Consider the following 24,245-nt stretch of genomic DNA (forward strand, 5'->3'; position numbering starts at 1 on the left):
TTTGAAGCCGGAAATGAAACTTGTGGTATGACTCATGTTCTAATTATCCTGATTAAGAAATAACATTCAAACAGCTTTGAAACTCAACTCTCAGATTGTCAATTGATCTATGAATGGGTAAATGTTTTTCATAAAATACAATGATGTTGTGACATCACAACAAAGGTAATACCAAATACTGACAGTGGAATTCAACACCTATGGCCGCGTTAGCCACACATTCAAACTGGAAGTGCATCAAAGGAGACACACATAGAGTTCAAAGACCTGGCAGGTTTTGACATTCCACAAAATCAGTTTTATTTCCTTAGAACTTTGTAACTTGCATTTGTTTGCACCAATATAATGTATAACGTGAGGTAGGAAACGATTAAAAATCAGTTTTTAACAGTTGTACTTGTTCAGCCATGTTAGCCATATTTATAGTTTAAACTTTACAGCTACCAATCTGTAGGGATCTTCTACTTTATTGTTATTTTCTGATTTATGAATATTACCATTTTCTGTATTTTTATTCTTTCCCATTGCTTGGTTTTTCCCATTGATTGGATGGTTGACAACAGCCTCAGAGTCGACCAAGCAATCGAAACAGGAAAGAAACACAAAGTCTTGGGTTACTAAATGAAAGTTCTTAAATACTCTGGCAAACTAAAACCATGAAGTGTGTGATTAAAAAGAAAACAACAGTTGCATTTATTGTATGCAACTGTTGCACACAATAACTAGCATTGTAGGCAACGTTAGTTATTGTATGGTGATTGCAGAGATAGTCACTTTTTTGTTGTTTTATAATCAGTCAAGATTTACTTATTTAAATCAAACAAGTAAATCTCATTTACGTATTTACTTACTGAGCATTTACTTCAGTAAATGCTCAGTAGGAGCATTTACATAGGTTATGCTATGTCAGCATATGTTGACATATGTTGAATCATATGTCAATATGGATGAGTCACTAAATTAAATCAAATGTAACAAAGTGAAGTTCTCATAAGGCCCTTCAAAACAACAACATTTCTGTAGGAAGGAAGCACCATTGGCAAAGGAAACATAACAAGTTAGCAGAGATAGATTAAAATGATGTTAATCAGACAGTTGGTTGTGCAATTTTATTACTATTAAACAAAATTCAAGTCTACGTTTATGCTATAAAAATGTAATTAAATCATATATTCAAAACAAAAAAAACATAAAGGGGGAACTTATAGATAAATTGTCAAATAAAGCAGATGGTTCAGCAATCATGGATCAAACAATGGATTTATTTATATTTGAGAGACATTTTGGCAGAAATTAATATTCAGTTTCCCCTCCTTTATCTAAATTCCACACAATCACCAACCGTTTGACCTGAGAGCTTTTATCAACACATGTTCTCAGTATGTGTGTGAGATTTTGGTGCAATCCAGTAAAGTGCCCATGCATGGGGCACCGCGGACGCAGTGTTATTGCGTGAGATATCTCTCTGGTGAGAGTGTTTTCCACTATAGTTGTTTGGGTTGGCGCTGGTACAGATACGTTATGTGTGGACTAATCACTCAGCCCGGCGATCAGTAGGCATATCCTGGCATTGTCTTGCTGAGTTGTGTTTGATGGTGTCAGTCTGCAGGCACCACATTGCAGACAGAATGATATTTCTTCTTGACATAACCTGGTGAGGGGAGTGGCCTTCGAGGAAACCCCTCAGAAGCTGGGCGGGGGTACAGTCGGTGTTATAAAACAAAGCTCCTACCGTGGCTGAAAATCTTTATGTTCCCACCAAAGCAGTTCTTGACCATCACAATATCTCTTGAGTATGTAACGTCTGAAAGTGGATTTTTTTTTTTCCTTGTTCTGAATTTTGTTTTCCCTTTCTGGCATCTGGAGCAATGGAGGTAGGACTAGTTTGAGAATTGAGGAAGAGCTTGTTAATCAAACCTGCAAATTTGTTAATAATTGAGGAATGTCAATAATGTAATTAACTGTGATAGTTCCTTTTATGTTTTTAATTCAGCTGCACACGAAGAGGCATCTGCAAGGAATTTTTGTTTTCTTGCAGCTTACAGGTATCACATTTTACACTTCTGTTAATTCCCACTTTCTATAAAATAGCCTGCATTTAATGTTGCAGATTACTGTTTTCATACTCATTGGACATTGTTGTGTCCAGCTTGTGTGGCAAGCATAACTGGGAGATGCAGTCTTTTCGGAAGACATCATATTCACACCTTTGATGGGGTTATATATGAGTTTCCAGGAGACTGCAGCTACCTTCTGGCAGGAGACTGCAACCATCACTCCTTCACTCTGCTGGGTGAGTAACATAAAGAAAAATCATTTAAGTTAACAGTTAAGTTTAATGGCCCTCCACTAAAATCTAACATTCATTTTCTGTTGTTTAATTGATAGCAAGTATTATATTAAACATTATTTGCTACAGAATGTATGGTAAAAAATGTGTTTTTATTTAGGGACCCTCATCATTAGCTTTAAATTCCAATGTCATTCTTTTTATGCAGATGTAGCTGTATCTCTGATGTAAACATGCTTTGGATTGCTATAGGTGACTTTCAAAATGGCAAAAGAACAGGAATCACACTGTTTCTGGGGGACGTCTTCGAGTTGCACCTATCTGCAGACGGACAGCTTTCACAAGGAGGAAAAAGGTGAAAAAATAATAAAGATGAAACACACACAAAAAAAAATCATCAAATCATTGATAGTGACAGAAATAGCTTCAAATTAATTTTCCTTTTCACAGACTGTCCCTTCCCTATGCATCTCATGCTGTGTTTGTGGGCTCAGAGCTTGGGTTTTATAAACTCTGGAGTGAAGAGTTTGGCTTCGCTGTCACCATTGATAACGCGGCCAACATCGCCGTGACTATGACCAAACTCCACTCCAATCGCACCTGCGGCCTCTGCGGCAACTTTAATGCAATCCCATCTGATGAATACACTGCTCAGGAGGGTAGGTGCATTGAGAGAAATACTCTGTAGGTGCACATCAGTAAATTAGAATAGTGGTATAAATTTGGTCTGCGATGGACTGGCGGCCTGTCCAGGGTGTTATATGAGTCTCTTCTTTTTTATGAACCAGTGGAACAAGCATATTTTTGTTAATATTCTATTTAATTGAAAGTCACCTGCATGTCAGGGAGTTTTGGAGCTGAACAAGGGAGAGTCCTATATTACTGGAATTTAGGAAATGATTTGAGTCACCAGAACTCGGCAACAGGAAGAGTAGTCATTGAGTACAGGAAAAGATAACAGGGTTAAAGCAAGCAAAGGCATTTGTGGTAGGATGAGATTAAAGAGAATCTGTCAGCTCTTGTGTGTGTCATTGTTCACGTTTGTGTGCTTTCAGGATTTCTGACAGAGGACAGTTATGATTTTGCAAACTCCTGGGCTGTGAAGGGAGCTGACCAGGCTTGTCGACGCGTCTCGGATCCCACCCAATCCTGTAATAGTACAAAGGGAACTGCAGCGGTAACAGACAATTAACACTAACATGAGCAGTTCTGAGAATATCATTAAAGTATATCTGATTTTATATCTTGATGTTAAAAGGATAGTGGAAAGACAACAGGAAGGTCTAACACCATCTGAACTTCCTCACATGATTATGTATTTTCCTTTCTAGATTCCTTCCTGTATTGCAACATTCATAAAGTCTACATCACTTCAGATGACATGATCTGACTTTCACTTGTCAGATCCTGACTGACAAATCATCGTCATTACTAACAAAGCATTATAAGCCATTTTGAAAAAAATGACTGATGGTGTTTTAAATGGAGTTTAAATAAATGACGATAATGGACTAACAGTGTTCAGTACAATGTCATTAACTTATATAAGATTTGTGAAGTAGATCATTTCACTCAAGTCAGTCATTTCATTAGAATAATTTCACTCAGAAATCCAGAGTTGTGATCTCCCGACAGTATGTAGCACATCTTATGTTTGTGTTTTTGGCTTTCATTCTAGTGCCTTACAGAGAATGTACAATTTCAACCAAAGATAAAAAAGACAAGATTTTGTTAGCAACTAATGTAACAAATAAATTGGTAAATGAAAGCCTTGATTGCACGAAGCCTAAAACATGTAGTTTATCCATTCAAACAGGAAGAGTTGATCATTTACATGTCTATTTGTGCAGGTATTGTCCAGCTGCAGCGTGCTGCAGACCTCTAGTCTGTTTCTCCACTGCTCCCACCTGGTTTCTCCCGATGCGTTCCTGTCCCTGTGTCAGGCAGAGGCCTGCTACTGTGACCAGAAAAACCCAGAAGACTGCTCCTGTCCTTTCTTACTGGAATACGTTCGCACATGCCGTTCTCATGGGGTACTCCTGCACGGCTGGGTGGAAGAGAGCCAGTGCTGTAAGTTTGTTAAATCTGAAGAAACCAATAAAAATGTTTGTGAAGTAAACCTTGCCATGTGTTTTTGCAGTTCCCAAGTGTCCAATTGGCATGCAGTACAGTGAATGCACCAAACCCTGTTCTACAACCTGCCACAGTCTAAACATACAGGAGGTCTGCAAGGAGGAATGTGTGGACGGCTGTACATGCCCCAGTAAGCTCTCACTGACTAAATATAACTCTTCCCTCAGCTGTAGTGTTGCCAGCAGTAACATGGCATGTACATGTGTTTCAGCTGGAAAGGTTTTGGATGGGAATCGCTGTGTGGAGGTATCTCAATGTTCCTGCACACACATGGGGAGACATTTCCCCCCAGGATCTACCATTTCTCAGGACTGTAATACATGGTGAGGAGCAGTAAGCACGCACACACATGCATGTGCATAAAAAGTGAAGCATCCAAATGAGCTACCCCTCAAATATTTTATCTGCCACTCTAGTGTGTGCCGCCACGGGTCCTGGGAATGTACCAACGAAGGCTGCCCCGGTGAGACACGTGTCCAGCACCACTTTCAAGCATATTGTTGACATTCTGTGGAGCCAATTTCAGGTGTTAAATCTTCTTTTTTTGTGTGTGTAGGTGAGTGCTTAGTTGTTGGGCAGTCTCACTTCAAGTCTTTTGACAACAAATTTTTCACCTTCGTTGGTCACTGTCAGTATCTTCTGGCAAAGGACTGCACAAATAACGGCTTTTCTGTCATCATTGAGAATGTCCAGGTAATTCTTGATTTTACGCTTTTTATTGATATGTTTGGCTGTAATGCAACGTTCGCCTGACAAAAACAAGTTTGAATAGTTTGAAGCATTTTTTTTTTTTGGTTGCTTTATCTCCCAGTGTGCAGATGATCAGGATGCTGTGTGCACACACTCAGTGACACTCAGTCTGCCCTCTCTGGAGAACATGACAGTGAAGCTGAAGCATGGAGGAGTTGTGTCTGTCAACAGTATGGACATCCAGACCCCAATGAATCATGGTGTGTATTTTTGGTTTATGGGTGGATAACTTACAATCAATCAAATTATGCTGTACTGTGGTGTGGTAAAACATTTGCCCAATTATAAATTTATTCTGTTTATTCTTTTATGTCAAACTTAAATGTTTGACAGAAAACATTAAAAAAATAACCGAAGAAAGATTCTCTGAGTAAATACAAAATGCTGTTTAAACCAGTGTTTTTTGTTTAACCTAACCTGCTCCTATATGAGAAAGCAATTACTTAGAGTAGCCCAGTAACCAACTTGGCCACTCTAAGTGCTTTTGTTGGTGCTATTTTACATCTAATGTCTTTCTTACAATGGAATCAGGAATGTTGACTTTAACTAAGGTCTGGATGAATCATTAATGCGTTCCTGGAATAATTTTGATTGACCAGCCCTGAGTCGGCTCACTGATGTTCCCCACATATACAATGGTCCTCACTGTGATTCAATTGACTCCCAGAGCCTTTGAAATGGTTTTGTAACTTTCTTTATAGTGATAGATGGTAACTTTGTTCTCAGCTGTTTTTTTTTTATTTTATTAAAACATTATATGTGTAGCTTTTTGAGATATTTTAGTCTAACTCATTTTGTCAGACAGGTACTTCAGCTTGTTTTTACAGGTCAGATCATAATCATACAACCTGTTTTTTTATTTATTTATTTAATATGTCATATATCACTCATGCACACCTTTTCAGCGTATATATATTTTTTGATTTTTATTCTGATTTGTCACACATTTGCATTTTTTATGTAATTACTAGAAAGTGTATGTATTCTGTGTTTTTATTAGCCAATCACCGTGTGTCAGATACATACGCATGTTTTCACTCTGGGACAAGCTTTGGGAGTGACATTAGTAAAAAAAAAAAAAAAAAAAGAAAAAACTACATTTATTTTGAATTCACATTTACACTTTGTTATGTATGTAATGTTACAGGCCATCTGCATATTGCGAGGTCGGCTCAGTCGGTTCGAGTGAAGTTTGGTGATGATCTTCGATTGGACTGGGACGGTCGGGGTCGTGTTCTTCTGAAGGTTGGATTAAATATGTTTTCAGTGATAATGCTGATGTAGAGTTTCAAACAGCCAACAGTACTGAATCCTGTAAACCTTTCCCAGCTGGGGCCACGATGGACAGGGCAGACATGTGGCCTGTGTGGGAACTACAATGGAAACCATGGTGATGACTTCTTGTCTGGTTCTGGGCTGGTTGAAGCAAGTCCCCAGGCTTTTGGGCAGGCCTGGAGGATCAATGGCGATTGCGAATCCACTCACAAGTACGGCACTGATCCATGTGCAACAAATCCCAAAAGAGGTATCATCTGCGCATCCACTGAATCTCGTTTCATTAAAAAATAACAAATATCAACATATGTTCATCTGTCCCTTCCAGTGCGCTACGCAGAAGAGGCGTGTGCAGTGATCATGTCAGATGTGTTCAGCTCGTGCCATTTTCTGGTGAATCCTGCTCCGTTCCAGCGGTTTTGTCGGTATGATGTGTGCGCCTGTGGAGACGGTGAGCAGTGCCTCTGCTCGGCTCTGTCTGCTTATGCAGCCGCTTGCTCTGCCAAAGGAGTGCTGCTCAACTGGAGATCCCCTTCACTCTGTGGTAACTCGCATTTTGAACTCGGTTGTCTCTAAGACAAACATTTGATTTAGTGCTTGCTGTGCATCCTTTATGAAACTGAAAGAGCAACGTTTTTGACACTGTCATAAACATTGGTTAACCAACATCTCTGTTGGTTAATTCTTAGAAGCCACCCAAACACAAAATACATTTTAATCTCTCTGTGTTTGAAGTTGACTTATCTTTTTGCAGATGCAAAAATCCTTTTTCTAAAAATAAATATTATTTGCAGTCAAGTGGTCTGACCTATTAGGATGCATGGTCCTAATAGGTTCTTCAACCACATTTTCATGGAGTCTTTAACAGCTGAATCTTCATCTGAAGTACATTGCTTATTCACATATTTCCTCTCTTTAGTCACCAACAACTGTATTTGTTTATGTTGTCAAGAAGTTGATTAAAAGAAGTTACCACAGGCTCAAACTGTCTTACAATCTATGATCAAAAGACGTCCAATTGAGTAACTCAGCTTTTACAACTTCTCTGGAGTTTGACTGATTTAAAAAATGAATATGCATCTGTCAGCACATGTGCATCCATCCATCCATGCAAGATTAGGAAATTGTAACACATTAAGAGTCAGTGTATATAATGAATTTGTGAACAACTTTTACATAAAAATCAACACACTTTTAATGGTACTTTCACTGTTCAAACTCCTGTGTTAAAAAAGAGATGGGGGGGGGAGTAAACTAACCAAGAATTTATAATAAATTTCCCTTTGATCTGATGTTCTCAGAGATGGAGTGTCCTGGAGGTCAGGTGTACGAGGCCTGTGGAAGTACATGTGAGCGAACGTGCCGCTCTCTCTCGGGCGCTGAGCCTGGCTGTGAGGGGGAGAGAGTGTGTGAGGAGGGCTGTTTCTGTCCAGCTGGGAAATACCTGAGCCCTTCTGGTGAGTGTGTGACTGCGGACATGTGCCCCTGCCTACACGATGGACAGCTGTATCAGCCCAGTGACGTCTATGCCGATCACAACAGCATTTGGTATGTGACTCCGTCTGCAGTTGCAGAAAATGGTCTGAGAAGATGCATGATTCTGTTGCATTATCATAATTGGTGTTTATATTTGACCCTGCAGCTACTGTGAGAATGGGGCCATGCGGTGCAGCTCCACAGAGATGACATCATTTCTTTCTGACCTCTTCTATGATGATGACACAGTGCCATCAAGAGGTGCCATCTTATATTCCTTCAGTTTTTGCTACTTATAGTTATGCACTTCTCTATTAGTCAAAATGTTTTTGGGCGTCACTCTTATTTTTTCTCATGACACAACAAAAGTTGAGTATTATTTGGTCTAAATAATGAACTTTTGTTTTCAGAGCGACGTTCAGTCCAGTGCCCTCCTCCACTGGTTCATGCAGAGTGTAGTTCAGGTGAAAGGGGGCTGGAGTGTGCCAGAACCTGCCAGAATTTGGACCTGCCGTGTATGAGTCTTGCCTGCATCCCTGGCTGCCTCTGTCCACCCGGCACAGTAAGTGTGGTGTGCTTGCTTTTTGTTTGTTAAACACTTAAACTGAGCAAAGAGATTGACTGACGGATTGATTTCAGGTACGCCATCGCAGAGACTGCATCCAACCAGAGCAGTGTCCCTGTTACCATAACAACAGGCCGTACACAGCAGGACGGAGTATCACCGTTGACTGCAACACCTGGTAAAATGACGGTTGGTAAATGACAAGGAGAGCCTTAAGCAGTTTGCTTGACATGTTTCTCATGTTTTCCAGTGTGTGTGAGAACAGGAAGTGGCGCTGCACACAGAAGCTGTGTGATGGTGTGTGTCGCACCGTGGGGGAGGGGCATTACATCTCATTCGATGGCCTTAAGTACTCCTTTCCTGGCCTATGCCAGTATGTCCTGGTTCAGGTATAACGCAAACAGATCTGCAGAGAGTCCCACTCCAGATTGCTGTGTAGGCTGGTTCTTAGTAAATTTGTATTGATTAGTGTGTTTTCTCCACTTATCCTATGAAAAGGATATGTGTCACGCAGACGAAGGCTCCTTCAGAGTGCTGGTGGAGAATGAAGCGTGTGGAATTGTCGGGGATCGCTGTGCAAAAGCTGTCACTATCTTCTACCACGGCGGCTTGATTGCAATGCAGGATGGAGAGGTAACACACAAGCAGTCCAAACTGTTAATTCTACTTATATATAGCATTATTTAGGGTGGCATTAACTGTGACCTGGAAAAAAAGCCAAATTATGTCTTTTCTTTCCCTCTCTCTGTATGCTCCCTGTCTTGGCCAAGTCTCTCTTGTAAAAGCGATCTTTTGATCTCAATGGGAGAAACCTGGGTAAATAAAGGTTATTAGTATTATTATTACATATAAACATTTTCTTCATTTATATTTTCCTTAAATTTTGAAGCAAACAAGTTTATTTTTGTCTAGAATCTCATGCAATGTTTTGCAGAAGTATTCAGAACTCGCACACCTTTTCACATTTAATCACATTACATGTAGATTTAAAGTGATTGACCAATGTAAAGTAGAGCTTTCTTAAACCACAGGGGGGGTCTATTTGGAGTCACTTAGAAAACCATGTTTCACTGTGTAGATGGTGCGTTCAAGGTGATGTGCAATGCTAGTTTTTGGCCACATATTCCATTTTGCGTATGAGCTTAAAAGCTAGGTTGTGGCTTGTACCATATGTACCATTTTATTTTCGCTACACAGTTTAGTGTCACTTTAAGTTGTTCCACTACAAAACAGTCCCAGTAAAATACAAGTGATTATGTGCTTTTAATGATTAAAAAGTGGCATGTTTTTATCACACTTTTTTGTTCTACAGGTATGAGCATTTTGGCAAGGCAAAACCCACTACATTCATATCCACCTCATTATATAAAACCATTTGGTTACTTTTCAATATATTTACTCATAACATCAGCCCTTTGCAAATATCCTAGCCAAGATACTTAAGACATGACCTCTGTGTGTCCTACATGAATCCATCCAGGTGACGATGAAGAGGCCTGTGCTGCAAAGTTCCCAAGTGGAGATTGTCAGATCTGGTCAGTTTTATACCGTCATGTTGGGGAAACACATCTCCCTCAGCTGGGACAGAGGAACTCGCCTCCTTGTTCACATCTCAGCTTCCTACAGGGTACTACTGCGTTAGTCTAAATCCAGTTTGAACTGATTTACTCACATCTGTTTAAATAATGCAATTTTCTTTGTCATGATTACTTTGTCATGTGAAGGGCCGGGTCTGTGGTTTGTGCGGGAATTTTGACGGAAATGTCAACAATGATTTGATGAGCAGTAACAACCAGCTGGAGATGGATGCCTCACACTTTGGCAATTCCTGGAAAGTCATTCCCAGCTGTGCTGATGTAACTGAGGTAATATTGAGGGGTTTTACACTATTTCTGCACATGTACAGTCTGTATGTTAATAACTCAATGATTTACAATCCATCTAAATTAACCTAAAGGTGTATGCTTTCTGGTTGAAAGCAAATGAGCATACTAAGCTTCTCAAGATACTTGCTGTTACATTGCAAAACTTCAAGTATTCCCTTCTACCAGTCAATGAATACAATTAATAAACAAAGCAATACATGCTGCTGATGTATGTCTCCTTTTCGATATTCAGATGCCAGCTCCTTGCAGTGACAACATTGTAAAGTTGGTTACAGTGGAGCAATCATGTCGTGTGATTACTGGTCCGCTCTTCAAAGAATGCAACAGCCAGGTATGTAAAAGTAATAGCTCCAAAGTTGCTCATTGACACGTCATTGATTCCTCTAATGTTCATTCTGTTCCCTCCAGGTGGATGCAGAGGCGTATGTAGAGATGTGTGTTGAGGCAGCATGCTCATGCTCATCTGTGGGGGATTGTGCATGTTTCTGTGATGCCATTGCTGCTTACGCGCAGGCTTGTTCAGAAAAGGGAGTGTCTGTCATGTGGAGATCCAATGAACTTTGCCGTGAGTGATCATATCGAACTGATAATACCTGTCCTCAATTTTTTTTTCAGCTGGGAAGAGATTGGATAAGCTGAAGCTGAATAGGATCTTTCTGACATTTTTTTTTTTTTCTGTTTATTTCTACTACTTTTTATTTGCGTCGTCTTTGTTAATCTAATCGCATTTGTATATGTTTTTTTTTTTTTTTTTTTTTTTTTTTTTTTCAATCAATCTGCAAAACATATATATCAAAGTTTGTTTTGACTATCTAGACTAGAACATCAAATTTAGAATATTATCTTTTTGACTAGGTCACTAAAATGAAGTTGTTTAACTAAAGTTGTTTCACTAACTCCTAGCTATGAGCTGTGAAGAGCTGAACCCCAAGCTCGCAGGTACAGGGGAGGAGTTGTGCCAGTGGAGGTATAACACCTGCGGACCTGCCTGTCCAATTACCTGCCAGCATCCTGATCCCCTCCACTGTTCACTGACATGTGTGGAAGGCTGCCATGCTTACTGCCCACCAGGTTCCAAGACACAACATACAACTATTTTACAGTCAAACATACAACGATATTGATAGTGTGATTTAGTGTCAGTCTAAACTTAATCTGTGTAGGTCAAATTCTTGACGAGGTGGCAATGCAATGCGTAGATCCCTCGCAGTGTCAGGTTTGTATCCACGAGGGTCAGAGGATATCCCATGGAAACAAGGTTATCCTGAATCATGACGACCCGACACACTGCAAAATATGGTAATGTAGAGAATAGCAAATAGTTTTATAAAATGGAACCAAAGTGTGCTTAATTTAAAGTCAATCTATTGTTTTGTTTTGTTTTTTCCTATAAAAGCCACTGTGAGAACAACACTCTCAGCTGTGAAGACTGCACCTACCTCAAAATGTTGTCCACTCCCACACCAACACCGAGTTACGGCACTTTTACTACGATGCCTTTCACCACCTTGATGCCTGAGAGCATGTGTGACCGTGCAATGGATCTGGCTTTCTTACTGGATGGGTCAGAAGCACTGACTGAAGAGGAATTTCAGGCCACCAAGGAATTCATACTCGGCGTGGTTGAACGTTTCCGTATGGGCTCAGCTCACACTAGAGCCACAGTGCTGCTCTACCACTCTGGAGTTAAAACGTATGACCTGCAGGTACGGTAGCAAATGTTGCCCATGCGTGACCTTATACAAATTAATCACTGATGGCTTTAGGAATAATAAAAAGGCAGTGTTGTATAATTGCATCAAATTATAACTCAAAAAAATTAAAAAAAATTTTGCTAGTGTTATTAGCAACTTTGTAAGATGAAAGTTGCAGATGGAATAAAAGGAAGCAGAATAATTTGAAAAGTACAAAACAGTAAAAATACTGATAGAGCAAAAAATCTTGAAGAAGTACAAAAAGATACTGATTTGCAGAAACTGAAACTAAAGCAAAAGACTTCTGAAGTAACTGAAGTCGAACAGACCATCTCAAAGTGTTGTTAAGAATCAGTATAACAGAATAAAACAAAAGCAGAATAGCTACATTTTTAAACCTACTGGCATAGCTAACTATTATCACATCAACATGTTAAAAAGATTAACTTGTAACCCAAAATCGGAAAGCCAACAAATAAAGGTTGTGTTAGAATCAATTTAAATTGTTAATATGTTAAGAGTTATGTTTCCAACTAATATGGATGAATCTTCTCAAATTAAAATATCAGAGAAAAGTTGTATTTAGTCCAGTAGTTCAAGTCAAAACATAAAGCTTGTAGATTTTACTCACAAGTGTCTATTGCTATCCATTTTGATAGTTATGGTTTGATGGTTATGGAAGCCTGTGCACAGTCAAGTGATTTACCTAGGGTTATAGCTAAAGAAGCTGGCTGTTCACAGAAGGCTGTATAAAAACATCTGAAATGTTTTTTTGGAAGAAAAAGGTGTGATAGACAAAGCAGCACAAGCAACAAGTATAGCCACAGTCTCTCACAATACATTAGAGGAACCACATCCTCAAGAGATGCCCCGACTTTATATGAAGGCACAGTATATGAACATAGTTGACATATAAAACATTTAGACCTGGTTGGCTCATGCTTGTTTCTTACGCTTTTTGATACCTACAGGTTCAGAAGTGGCTGTTTAAGAAGACTGTGCGCGAGCTTCATTACACAGGGGGAGATGCAGCGTTCTTGGACGAAGCTGTCAAGTATCTCGCCATTAACATCTATGACAAGAACAAGCGTGACAATGCTGGCCGTGTAGCAATCATCCTGACCGCTAGTGGTAACCCTCGTCCCGTCCGTGCTATCGTGAAGATGCTCCGTAAGAAAGCCATCACCACCTTGACAGTGGCGCTTGGTCCTGGTGTCAACATGGGTCAGGTTAATGACATCACCAAGGCCAACCCAGACAACAGGGCCTATGTGCTGAGCAGCACAGGCGAACTGTCCGATCGTCTGTTGGAGGTAACGGATTACCTTTGCACCTTGGGGATGGAGCCAGAGATGCCAAAACCTACACCAAATAAAGCCCGTCAGGCCTCTCCCACCACTTCCCGTGCGTCTTATGTGAAAACAACACCTGCACAACATGTACCCAGCACTCTGGCATCCACTGCACCCTCTGGTCTGTCTCCTGCCACCACGATTCCACCATACCACCCTCCAGCTACAGATGTGACATTCATCATAGAAGGTTCTGATACTGTTGGTGAGGCCAACTTCAATAAGTCTCTAGTATTCCTGGAGGAAGTCATCTCTCAGCTGACAGAAAAGGAAGAGTTTATCCGCATCACAGTGATCCAGTACTCTGTAACAGTCACTGTGGAAATCAGCCGCTGGGAGCTGAGGCAGCAGAGAGAGCACCTGCTGCAACGACTGCGGCAGATTCGCTGGAGAGGAGGAAGCGAGACCAACACCGGAGCAGCTGTCACCATGACTCTTCAGGAAATGGCTACAGTTCATCCTCCTCATGTCCCCGCCCCACCTCAGCTCGTCTTTCTTGTGACTGAAAATCCCCCCACTGATACAGTGACACGTCCACCAACTACAAGCGTCCAAACACGTCTGTATCCCATCGGTGTTGGACCAAAGGTGCATGAAACGGACTTGGTGCAATTCAGCCACCCTCAGCGTCCGATGATGGTTGAGGACTACAGCCGTTTGACGTCTCTAGTCCGTCGTGTGGTCAGCATCACACAGAGCACAGTCAGGCCCCTCTCTCCTACGTTGCCACCCCTCATCGTCCCAACTCACTCCACTCTGCCACTCACAGGTGTTATCATAAACTGACTTATTTTCAAGTATCTTTCCAGTATTGGTCTATCAGCCACATTAATATAACAATGTATCATCACACAGTGCCATGCAAGAAGCCTCTTGATGTCATGTTCCTGTTAAAGGCCGGAGAGCAGTTTGAGGACATGAAGACCTTTGTCAAGACTTTCATTAGTAATGCTGATATAGGTGGGTGTGACACATTCCTTCAGTGTGTGCAGAGATAACTGTCGTCATAACAGTCTGTTATCAAAGTTTGTCCTATTTAGAGACATTTTAAAACATCCGATTACTTAAAATGCAAAATAATCTCTAGAAACAATAAATAATTGTACTGTATATATGTAATTTTGAATAACACAAATTTAACAAATTGTGAAAGGAAATTACTTTCACAACTATTTTCACTAGTTGAAAACTTATGGAGGGCTACGTGTTTCCAGAATGCCAATAATTAGTACAATTACGCAACCTAACATTCCTACCCTGTGTTTTTTAGGACCTCATTCAGATTAAAAGAAATATTTAGCATGTGGTATGATTTTCTTTTTAAATTATACATGCACAGTTCTTGTTATAATTGACACATTCTGGGGTAAATAATATTACACTTTACAAGAATAGCATCTACAATAAACACACACGGAATACTATGCTGTTATTTTGTTCCTTTTATCTCCTGTTTTCAAATTTGTGAGTCTAAATCCCTGTATTGAGTTATTTTGCTCAATTTATTTGTCATGATTGAACAAACTGTACTGAGTTTAAACAAAAAAAAAGGTTAATTATGTAAATGTCTCCATGTTTTTTTTTATTTTTCCATGCGCAGGGCCAGGTGGCACTCAGGTGAGTTTAATTCAGTATGGAGACATAAACACGGCTGAGTTCATGTGGAACAGTCATCAAAGCAAATCAGATCTTCTGAAGCGGGTGGAAGGTATCCCAACCAGGACCGCTGCAGCTCCTGCATTGGGTAATTAACATTAACCTCTATGCTGTCATGAGGACATCGGTTTCCTCGTGGAACCACTGCTTGACATCTGATGGTTTTGGAGGTGGCTGGAAACAGGTCAAGCTGGATGTACACTAACTGTTCCTTCCATTTGCAGGGTCAGCTGTAAAATTCGCTGTGCAGACATCCATCTCATCTGTCAGCGGCGGGAGAGTGGGTGTCCCGAAGGTAGTCGTGATGGTGATGACAGAAAAATCAAGTGATGATATTAAAGAGGCAGCTAATGAGGCTCTTGCAGCAGGTAACCTGGCTACTATTAAAACAATTAAAATCTTCCTGACATGACATGACGGTGTCTCACTGCTTGGAGTCACTTTCCAGGTGTGTCAGTGTTCCCCATTGGAGTTGGACCAAACTATGACAGCAATGAGCTTAGTGCACTTGGTCACCACGGCAACCAAGACAATACTCTGCATCTAAACAACATGGACCAATTAAGAATGTTTTTAACTCTGGACAAAAGCTACATGGAGAGAATCTGCAGAGGTGCCCACGAAGCATGAACAGTTTTCTCTTCTTAGTAGAAAATAAGTCACCATTTTAGATTATGGTAATAACTGAAGGCAGTAATAAAAATGTGTGCTTGGTTATTTTTAGCTGGTCCACCAGGAGTGTGTGTTGATGATAACGGAAATGAGAGGAAGGTTTGTAATATGGCCGGATCATTTTCAAAGCCAATTTACAATTACTGGTAATCACTTCTGTAATCACACGTCTTGTTTGTTGCAGCCTGGTGAATCGTGGCTGCTTGACGATGGCTGCCATTCTCTCTTGTGCCACCCCAGTGGAGCGGTGACGGTTCAGAATCACAAAATCAGCTGTGACAGACTGGAGCCGCCAGCATGCAGAAACAACATGCCCCCTGTCAGAGTGGAGGAGGCCTGCGGCTGCCGCTGGGAATGTCCTTGTATGTGTGATAAATAACTTGCATTGTGATATTTTGCCTCTCCGTATAACAAGCAGATCATTTCCCACCTGCTAACTGTTAATAAAAAGGGCAAGCATCCTAGGCCAAAATGGACCATATATTTGACTCCTCCCTCACTTTTTCCCTTGTTGTGTGAATACAGGCATATGTATGGGCAGCTCCACAAACCATGTAGTGAGGTTCGATGGTCTGGCTCTCAGGTTGGAAGGAGAGGGATTGTGCTCCTATACACTTCTAACCGTCAGTAAAGGCGACAGCAAAGGCTCAGAGGTCAAACTTCACACTGGACCTTGTCAAGACTCAGCAAAATACAGCCAGATCTGCATGAAATCCATGGAGGTGACCCATGGACCATACACACTGCTGCTGAAGGATGACATTACGGTAAACCTGTACAGTATGTGTTTGAAATAGTTAGAACAACTCTTTTTCTCGTTTTATTTTTCCAAGTTAAAACAGAAACTTTATTTTATTTGGGTTTATGTGTTGAATATACACAAAGGAATGTATGATTATGTAGAAAATGGTAAAAAGATCAATAACACAGAATCGATCTCTGTTATTGATTCTGACTTCAAGAAAAATAATCAGTTTTTGTAGTTTATCAAAATGTTTGCACTTCATGCAAAAGCTCTTATTTATTTGCTGTCTCCACAAACAGGCCATGATTGGTCAAGAAGAGCTCGCCTTGCCTTGGCGACATTCTGGTCTGGAGGTGGTGCGCTACGGAGGAGTGATGCTGCAGCTGAAATCAGATCAAGGCTACGTTTTGACTTTTACCCCTCAGAGCAATGAGTTTACCATCACCTTGCTCAGTTCGGAAACCAGTGGGCACACTGCTGGACTCTGCGGTAACAGAACCGGCGAGCCATTCGCTCACAGCTTTATGCAAACTATCGGAAGCGAAAAGTGTGTCTTCCTGTCCCTTTTGGTTTTGGCCGTGTTACTTTTGAGCTGTGTTGTCTGTACCTTTCTCACAGGTGCATGTGGGGAGGCGAAGGTTAATGTCCTGTCTTTCCGTAACGGCAGCACAACCACCGACCAGCCGGCCTTCATCTCAGACTGGACTGTGGCCGCAGATGGTGGTGTGTGCTTGCCCAAACGGAAGGCAGTGTGCGTGTCTGGAGTGGCGATGGGATGTCAAGCCTTACGCTCTGAGGTGTTTGAAAAATGCCACGCCTATATTGCTGTCCAGGTTTTCCTCATCAAGTGTGAGGAGCAGGCGTGTGACGAGTCAGATGTGTGTGAGCTAATATCAGCCTATGCACGCCTCTGTAGACAAAGTGGTGTGTGTGTGGATTGGAGGAGCCCCCATCTTTGCCGTAAGTCACTGTTAGTTTACTACAAACATCTTAACTCTTGGAGGTGGATCCTAACTCCTTCTTCTGTTCTGCGGTGCAGCACTGCATTGTCCAAACTCTATGGAGTATGATGCATGTCGGACAGGATGTGTGAAGGACTGTGGCAGCCTGCAGGTATTGCCAGGCGACTGGTCGACTACCCGGCGCAACGAGTCATCATGTATGGAGACACCTACTGAAGGCTGCTTCTGCACTGGAGGGACGGTTTTGCATCATGGAAAATGCGTCTCTCCGGAATCCTGCAGACAGTGTGTGGATCATCAAGGACACACATATGCGGTGAGACATGGAGGATATGACTGAAAGCCCAAGAAGAATCAGACCTGAACAACATGTTTAGTAATCATTAGAATCCCTGTTTTAATGTGTGCAATACTGTGGTTGTAAAGAAAAGCTCAAACTAAGGTAGGGAGAAGCATAATTGTCAAGTTGGATGAAAATAGCTGCATTTCTTGTCCAAAACTTGAAGGAATGTGGTGGTGGATTGAAAAGATTGAAACAAATAAGTGTTCTGACAGAAGAGTTCTGGAGTAACAATTAACAAACATTTGTTTGATTGCAATTGATGTAGTGACCAAAATATTCACCCATGATACTCTAATTGTATCTTTTCATAATATTTTTGCAGTCCTGGAATATAAGGTAGAGTTACAGCAAAGCTCGCATCACAAATATGCGATTATACTGCCCTCTGCTGTTTATTTCTAAATGGAAAGGAAACATGCTTTCCCTCTGTTCAAACAGCATATGCAGAGTTGGGTGCCAGATGACAATCCATGTTTGATTTGCATGTGTTTGGACCAGCAACATATCAACTGCACTGCCAGACCATGCAATGATGTCAAAGGTTCTTATTTACTTTTACTTCCACTTGCTTCATCAGCTAAACTTTTGTCAGCTTTTTTCTAATTAGCATGGGTGTGTGTTTAGCTCCAGTGTGCGGACCTTGTGAGATCCTGCAGGAGAAGAAAGAATCCAAGTGCTGCCCTGAGTACGAGTGCGGTATGTTTGGATAGTCATGTATATAAGAATATGTTTATGTTTTTATTTCAGCATGGGATGTTACAGTAGCTTTTCAAAATAAGAGCAGTAGAGCAGATACACCTTTGAAAGCAGAAATGGAATCCCGAAAATATCAAAACTCTTCTGTGAAGTGTATGAATAGCTAAGACCTTTCTAGACTGATATTTAATGATGAATTCATTTTGAAATACCCCATAAATAATGTGGTTTTGACTAATGTATTAACTGCTGACCTCGGTCTCACCTTGTGACCTCAGTGTGTGATCTGGTGAGCTGTGATCTGCCTGATGTCCCTCGCTGTGAGGACGGTCAAACAGTGGTGCTGAAAAACCCCGGCGAATGCCAGCCTATTCACGAGTGCGGTAGGCTGATGAGCGCATGCAAGCATAAAACAGATGGCGCTCTAGGTGTGATTTTTTTTTTTTTTTTTTATGCCACTCTTCTCTTTCTCTGATCTAGTGTGCAAAAAGGAAGAGTGTTCCCAACAAGACCCCCCTGACTGTCCAGCCCACCGCCAGCTGTCCACAAAAAAGACAAAGTGCTGTGACTCCTTTGAATGTACATGCAACTGCCAGAACTCCACCCAATCCTGCCCCACCGGGTTTGTCACATCGTCTTTTACCAATGACTGCGGTTGCACAGAAATCCTCTGCCAACCTGACAAGGTGAGTTCTCTGAATGTGGCACTCCTGGACACGCTGGAAGATTCATTTCCTGTGTGGCCAATGTGTGTCTCCAGGTGTGTGTGGTTGGTGGAGTGGTTCACCCAGTGGGCAGCGAGTGGGAGGAAGGATGCGAGAAGTGTCGATGCACAGAGCTGCAGGACAGAGACACATCGCTCCATGTCGCCCAGTGCAGCCCACCTGTCTGCAATCGGAACTGTCCTGTGGTCAGGCAGCACTAAATGTGAAAAATATGCGCCATTAATGAATGTTTTCTAAAAATGTTTTAACAAATTTCAGGGCTCTACATACACTCAGAGAAAAGGGAGTTGCTGTGGAGAATGTACACCAGCCAGCTGCACAGAGACTGAGGGAGCAATGCGAGGGGACACAGTCATTGGAGGAAAGCTCAGAAGGGTATGTGGGTTGTTTAAATACTTTATAAAACTTTGCTTCCTTGTCTTTCTACCTAAAAGAATCAGTGGTTTCCCCCCCAAAAAAATAACACAGAATATTTTTGATTGGTTTGGTTCACTTTCTCTGTCTGTAGGTGGGTGAGAAGTGGCTGTCTGCACATGATAAATGTGTAGAACATGAGTGTAAGAAAGTGAAAGACGAGGTGTTTATCTCTACAACAAATGTCAGCTGTGGCAGCATGGAGACTACAAGCTGTCCGCTGGGAAGTGAGCTTCGCTGTGACACTCAGGATTGCTGCCCCCGCTGCCACTGTGGTAAACACACGCATACACATGCTGGTGCACAAACAGGAAAACATTGGCAGAAAGAATGAGTTATAACTCTGATCATCTATGAAACTGTAAATGAATGACTTGTGTAGCTGATGTAAACAGGGTTTGAGGCTAAAAAGGTCTTAAAATTGAATGACATTTAAAAATAAGAACATTTTAAATGCCATTCAATTTGTAGGCCGATTACGTCATACAGCGGCGACAAGGCCTGTCCGAATTCGAAGATTCCTTCAAATCCGTCCTCCTTTTCAAAAGATTTGAAGGATGAGTCCATTTTATCCTTCACAGCCCACCATATCTGATAATTCATTGCGGGTCCAAACCGAGGGTTCAGGCAAAGCTGCAACGGCAAATTATTTTTGCTATATTTCACTTGAACCCTCTGATGCCTTGCTTTGCAGGCATTTCAATGCCCTCGTACGCATTGCTATGGCAGGCTCCAATTACTTAAAATGTCATGTTTTCCCATACTAGATTTTAAATTGCAGTGCAGTGAAAAAAGTAATAGCCAATTTAACATAAGTAGAGCCTGTGTAAACCTTGGCAGCCACATGTGCAATCAAGCAGTTGTGATAACTGGCAATAGTCATTCCTGAGGAGGAACTCTACTTTGCGATATTATTTTTAAATTCAGCCACATTGAAGGGTGTTAAATCTTTAGTGGCCTGTTAAAAGTCATTTCACAGCAACTTAGCAGGATTTGAATTCAGACTTTAACAACAACACAATAAAACCTTAATTTTTTTTTATCCAGAGGTGTACTTGCTGGTGTGCTTTGGCTCATTGTCTCTTAGTTTTGCTTGAGCCTAAAGTCCTAACTGATAGCCTGACATTCTCTTTAAGATTTTCTAATAGAAAGCAGAAATGTATGCACTTTGGGTGTAAAAGCACATTAAATTGCACATTAAATTATCTGTTTTTTTTTTTTTCATCTTGCTTAAGATATATATGTGGTTGTAATTTTCACGTCGCTAAGTTAATTAAAGTTATTTTAAATTCATGTATGTTAAAAATGTGAATGATCTTAAATATCTTCTGAAGATATTTAACTTACTGAAACTTGCCTGGTTAAATTGCAGTTGCACAAAGTGTCCTGCAGATGTCTCCATTACATTGCTGCAATCTTAAAACCAGTTATCCTGGTTTGACCTCTTAAATAGCTTTTAAAGATCAAGCTAGGTAACTTGGACTCCTTATAAATTGACAAGATTGACATAATATTCAGAGAACTGGAAAAAAAAAAGTGTTTCTGCTCTTCTCTCACCAGCACCAATGGATGTCTGTGTTCTCAATCACACTGTGATAGGGGTAAGTCATCCACAGCAATAAAGTGTGGACAGTGCTTTATGTACTCCGGTTTTAAATACTGTATGTGTATTCATGAAGGCAGGCGAAAGAGTGATGGTGGATTTGTGTACACACTGTGAGTGCACAGTGGAGAACGGAGCAGTGAAGAAATACAAACTGTCATGCAAGCGAACCAGCTGTCCTTCATGCCCCAGGGTAACTCCTTATGTCATCATTTTCCATTTTGACCATCGCTCTTTCCCGTCCTCTACATAACTTATTAATAAACTCAAATGTCCATCGCTTTCATAAGAGGTGCTCTTAGGCTCTGACTACATTTCCTCTCTGCTCATCATTAAACAGAGGCTGCCCTTAACGTTGTTTTATGATTCACTCAGATCATGATATATTGGCAGAAAATAAATCAAAGATCTATCTTTTTTTTTTTAAGTTACACAAATTGCCGTGTGACGTCCTTAAAATAACTTCCAACCATTTCTTTTTTTTTTTTTTTTCAAGGGATACGCAATGCAGAAGGAGGGAGACAGTTGCTGTGGGCGCTGTGTTGCCACTGCCTGCTTCATACAGAAGCCAGATGGAAAACTTACCAGTGTGCAAGTGGGTATTATATGGAGAAGACAATGTCGATACATGTGCTACATAGTATATAATAAACAAAAAAGTGTTGAGATAAAGTTTTGTTTGTTAAAGGCTTTTGATTTAACACATTTTCAATTTGGATGTTTTTCCCCACTTCGTTGTCTCTCACACCTGGAAAAACAAGTCGAAGAGGAGAATGAAAGAGAGATAATTCACAGTAAAACTGACTGTCCCCATAGGTTAAATGCACCTACTTAATCTCTCCAACTCAATTTGCATTAACAAGTTTACACATAACATAGGTTTATGTGTTTTCCAAAGTTGAACTTGTAGTTGTAAGCTGTTCTCCTGACTATTTTAAGCTTGTCAGCATGGATTTAACTCATGTCTGAAAGTTGAATTCACTCATATTTCAAAGGCAGCTTTTGGACTTTTGTTTCTAAGTTAAAGGGCTTAAAATTTATTACAGTGCTGTAGTCGTGTGTCCATTATGATGTGCTAAATTTTTATACCCAGAGCTCGATATCTCAGCTTCACAATTGGTTGTGCACATTTCTTCTGCCCTGCAGAATTGTGCTCTTTATTTAATTTATGTTTACTGACTTCTAAAGTTCAGCTCCTTGTCATTAACTACTGCCTGCGTCAGTTTTACAACTTCCACCAAAACCACATTGCAACTAAAAGTAGTTAAACCCCTATTAATGTTCTACATTCTTCACATACATTTAAAGAAATAAAACATCCTTAAATGTGTAGGTAACAAACACATGGAGTGTTAATAGGAAAGGACATGAATCAAAACACCTGATCTTATATGCATCTGTGTTAAACTGATCAGGTCAACTCAACCCAGGAGGATGGCTGTTACTTGTATGCTTGCGGTGTGAACAGCAGAGGAGATCTTGTCCTGGAGACCAAACAGACCACCTGCCCTCCTTTTAACCGCCAAGCCTGCCTTGATGGAGGGGTACAGCTCCCTGACCTTTTATTATCTTCATACAGTTACTCTTCCTTTCTCAACACTAAGTTATATTCAGATGTTTTACTTGTGTTTTGTTTTTGACAGGGCAAAGTCAGCCAAATTGGTAAAACCTGCTGTGAGACTTGTAAGTGATTCCTTTTCAAGACGGTATTACAATGAGAAAATTTGAATGATCGAATTTAAAAAAAACAAAAAAAAACAAAAAAACAAATGCATGCGCACAGGTAATGAGCCAGAGTGCCGCAGGACGGCGGGAACACTCAACTATGTCAAAGTGGATGACTGCCAATCAGAGCAACAGATTGAACTGCACTACTGTGAGGTGAGGCAGCATAGACAGATTTAACATTCTGCCCTTGGTTTGGCCTTTAAAGTAAAAATGTATTTTTTTTTTTCCTTCGCCCTCCCACCTGTTCAGTCTGGCCCGTGGTGCTTATGCATGAGTCAATCCTGTTTATCTGTCTGTCTGTCTTTCAGGGCAAATGTCGCAGCAAGTCTATGTACTCCCTGCAGAGTGCTGCCGTAGAGCAGGAGTGCGTGTGTTGTGCCGCCATGAAGACAGAGCCTCTCAGTGTGCCCGTCTTGTGCGCCAATGGCACACGCAGCCACCACACTGTCCAGTCTGTAACTACATGTGACTGTGTGTCCAAACATTGCAACTAGAGAGACAATAACAGTTTGCTCAATGTAGATGCTTTGTGTGTAACCAAGCAAAATGTACCCATCGAGAAACACAAATACTATAACAATAAAACAAACCTCACAGTTTCCGCAAGCGTAGCTTGTTGCACTGTTCATTTTTTTTAAATATGTTTGTAAAAGTTGATGCTGAGAGTTCTTCTAAGATTACATACCTTAGAAGTGCCTGATATTCCAACCAATATCCATCCATTGTCTTTACCTGCTTGTCCTTGCAGGATTGCGGGGGTTATAGTGACAATCTGCAAGGGTCATTGGGCAATAGACTTTGTACACTCTGGATTGGTTGCTATTCCATCACAAGGGGACAGAGAGACACAGAGGAAAAAACAATATGCATGCAAGATTCAAACCCAAGAAAAATTCAGAGTAATCATGCAGCTACGTTTTTGTATCTTTGGGACGAAGTCTACACATGGAATGGGAGAACATGCAAACTTCATGCAGAAAGAAGCTAATATTGCCGACCAGGACAGTGCTACCAACTAAGCTACTGTGCAGTGCTGTGTCTAGCATTGTTTTTATTTAAGATGATTTTATTTTAGTCAAATAAACATCCCAACACAGAAGTGGTAAAGGCTTACTGCAATCTTTAAAATGAAGTTTTTTTTCATTCAAATATACTGTACTTATACATTCCACCCACATTTAATAGATACCCTGTTGAAGTAATGTAAATGTCTTTAAAATAAATGTTATAGTGGTGTTATCTCTCACTGAAATATTTAGAAAAGTACAGCAAATGGGAAC

The 24,245-nt window shown here is 40.8% G+C and overlaps 1 protein-coding gene across 1 annotated transcript; it reads left to right on the forward strand.

The window, feature by feature from the left end:
• Window positions 1-1,751: 1,751 nt before the first annotated feature.
• Window positions 1,752-23,574, forward strand: vwf (von Willebrand factor). The gene is made up of 53 exons (XM_015046936.1): window positions 1,752-1,874; window positions 1,994-2,045; window positions 2,150-2,293; window positions 2,543-2,645; window positions 2,741-2,949; window positions 3,346-3,467; window positions 4,141-4,360; window positions 4,431-4,553; window positions 4,635-4,746; window positions 4,840-4,886; window positions 4,980-5,116; window positions 5,235-5,373; window positions 6,321-6,418; window positions 6,503-6,698; window positions 6,777-6,992; window positions 7,750-7,996; window positions 8,091-8,185; window positions 8,335-8,486; window positions 8,564-8,667; window positions 8,740-8,878; window positions 8,988-9,122; window positions 9,970-10,116; window positions 10,214-10,354; window positions 10,608-10,706; window positions 10,784-10,940; window positions 11,279-11,446; window positions 11,539-11,674; window positions 11,772-12,081; window positions 13,041-14,190; window positions 14,277-14,381; window positions 15,022-15,165; window positions 15,302-15,445; window positions 15,526-15,690; window positions 15,802-15,848; window positions 15,934-16,111; window positions 16,275-16,516; window positions 16,794-16,983; window positions 17,113-17,454; window positions 17,534-17,772; window positions 18,238-18,340; window positions 18,424-18,495; window positions 18,774-18,878; window positions 18,976-19,181; window positions 19,256-19,405; window positions 19,479-19,595; window positions 19,729-19,909; window positions 21,195-21,235; window positions 21,314-21,430; window positions 21,734-21,832; window positions 22,653-22,781; window positions 22,881-22,920; window positions 23,021-23,118; window positions 23,274-23,574. The coding sequence occupies exons 1-53, from the start codon at window positions 1,869-1,871 to the stop codon at window positions 23,457-23,459; spliced, it is 8,544 nt and encodes a 2,847-aa protein (XP_014902422.1). The 5' UTR covers window positions 1,752-1,868; the 3' UTR covers window positions 23,460-23,574.
• Window positions 23,575-24,245: the final 671 nt, after the last annotated feature.

The sequence above is a fragment of the Poecilia latipinna genome, unplaced genomic scaffold (assembly GCF_001443285.1).
Source record: "Poecilia latipinna isolate Pla-1442-1.1 unplaced genomic scaffold, P_latipinna-1.0 Scaffold799, whole genome shotgun sequence".
Lineage (NCBI taxonomy): Eukaryota > Metazoa > Chordata > Actinopteri > Cyprinodontiformes > Poeciliidae > Poecilia > Poecilia latipinna.

What these genes read in the sequence shown, in the direction of transcription:
- vwf (XM_015046936.1), top strand. An exon ending in TAATGAGGCTCTTGCAGCAG is followed by an intron (nt 15,446 to 15,525) that starts GTAACCTGGCTA and finishes GTCACTTTCCAG; the next exon opens with GTGTGTCAGTGTTCCCCATT. An exon ending in GAAAACTTACCAGTGTGCAA is followed by an intron (nt 21,833 to 22,652) that starts GTGGGTATTATA and finishes TAAACTGATCAG; the next exon opens with GTCAACTCAACCCAGGAGGA.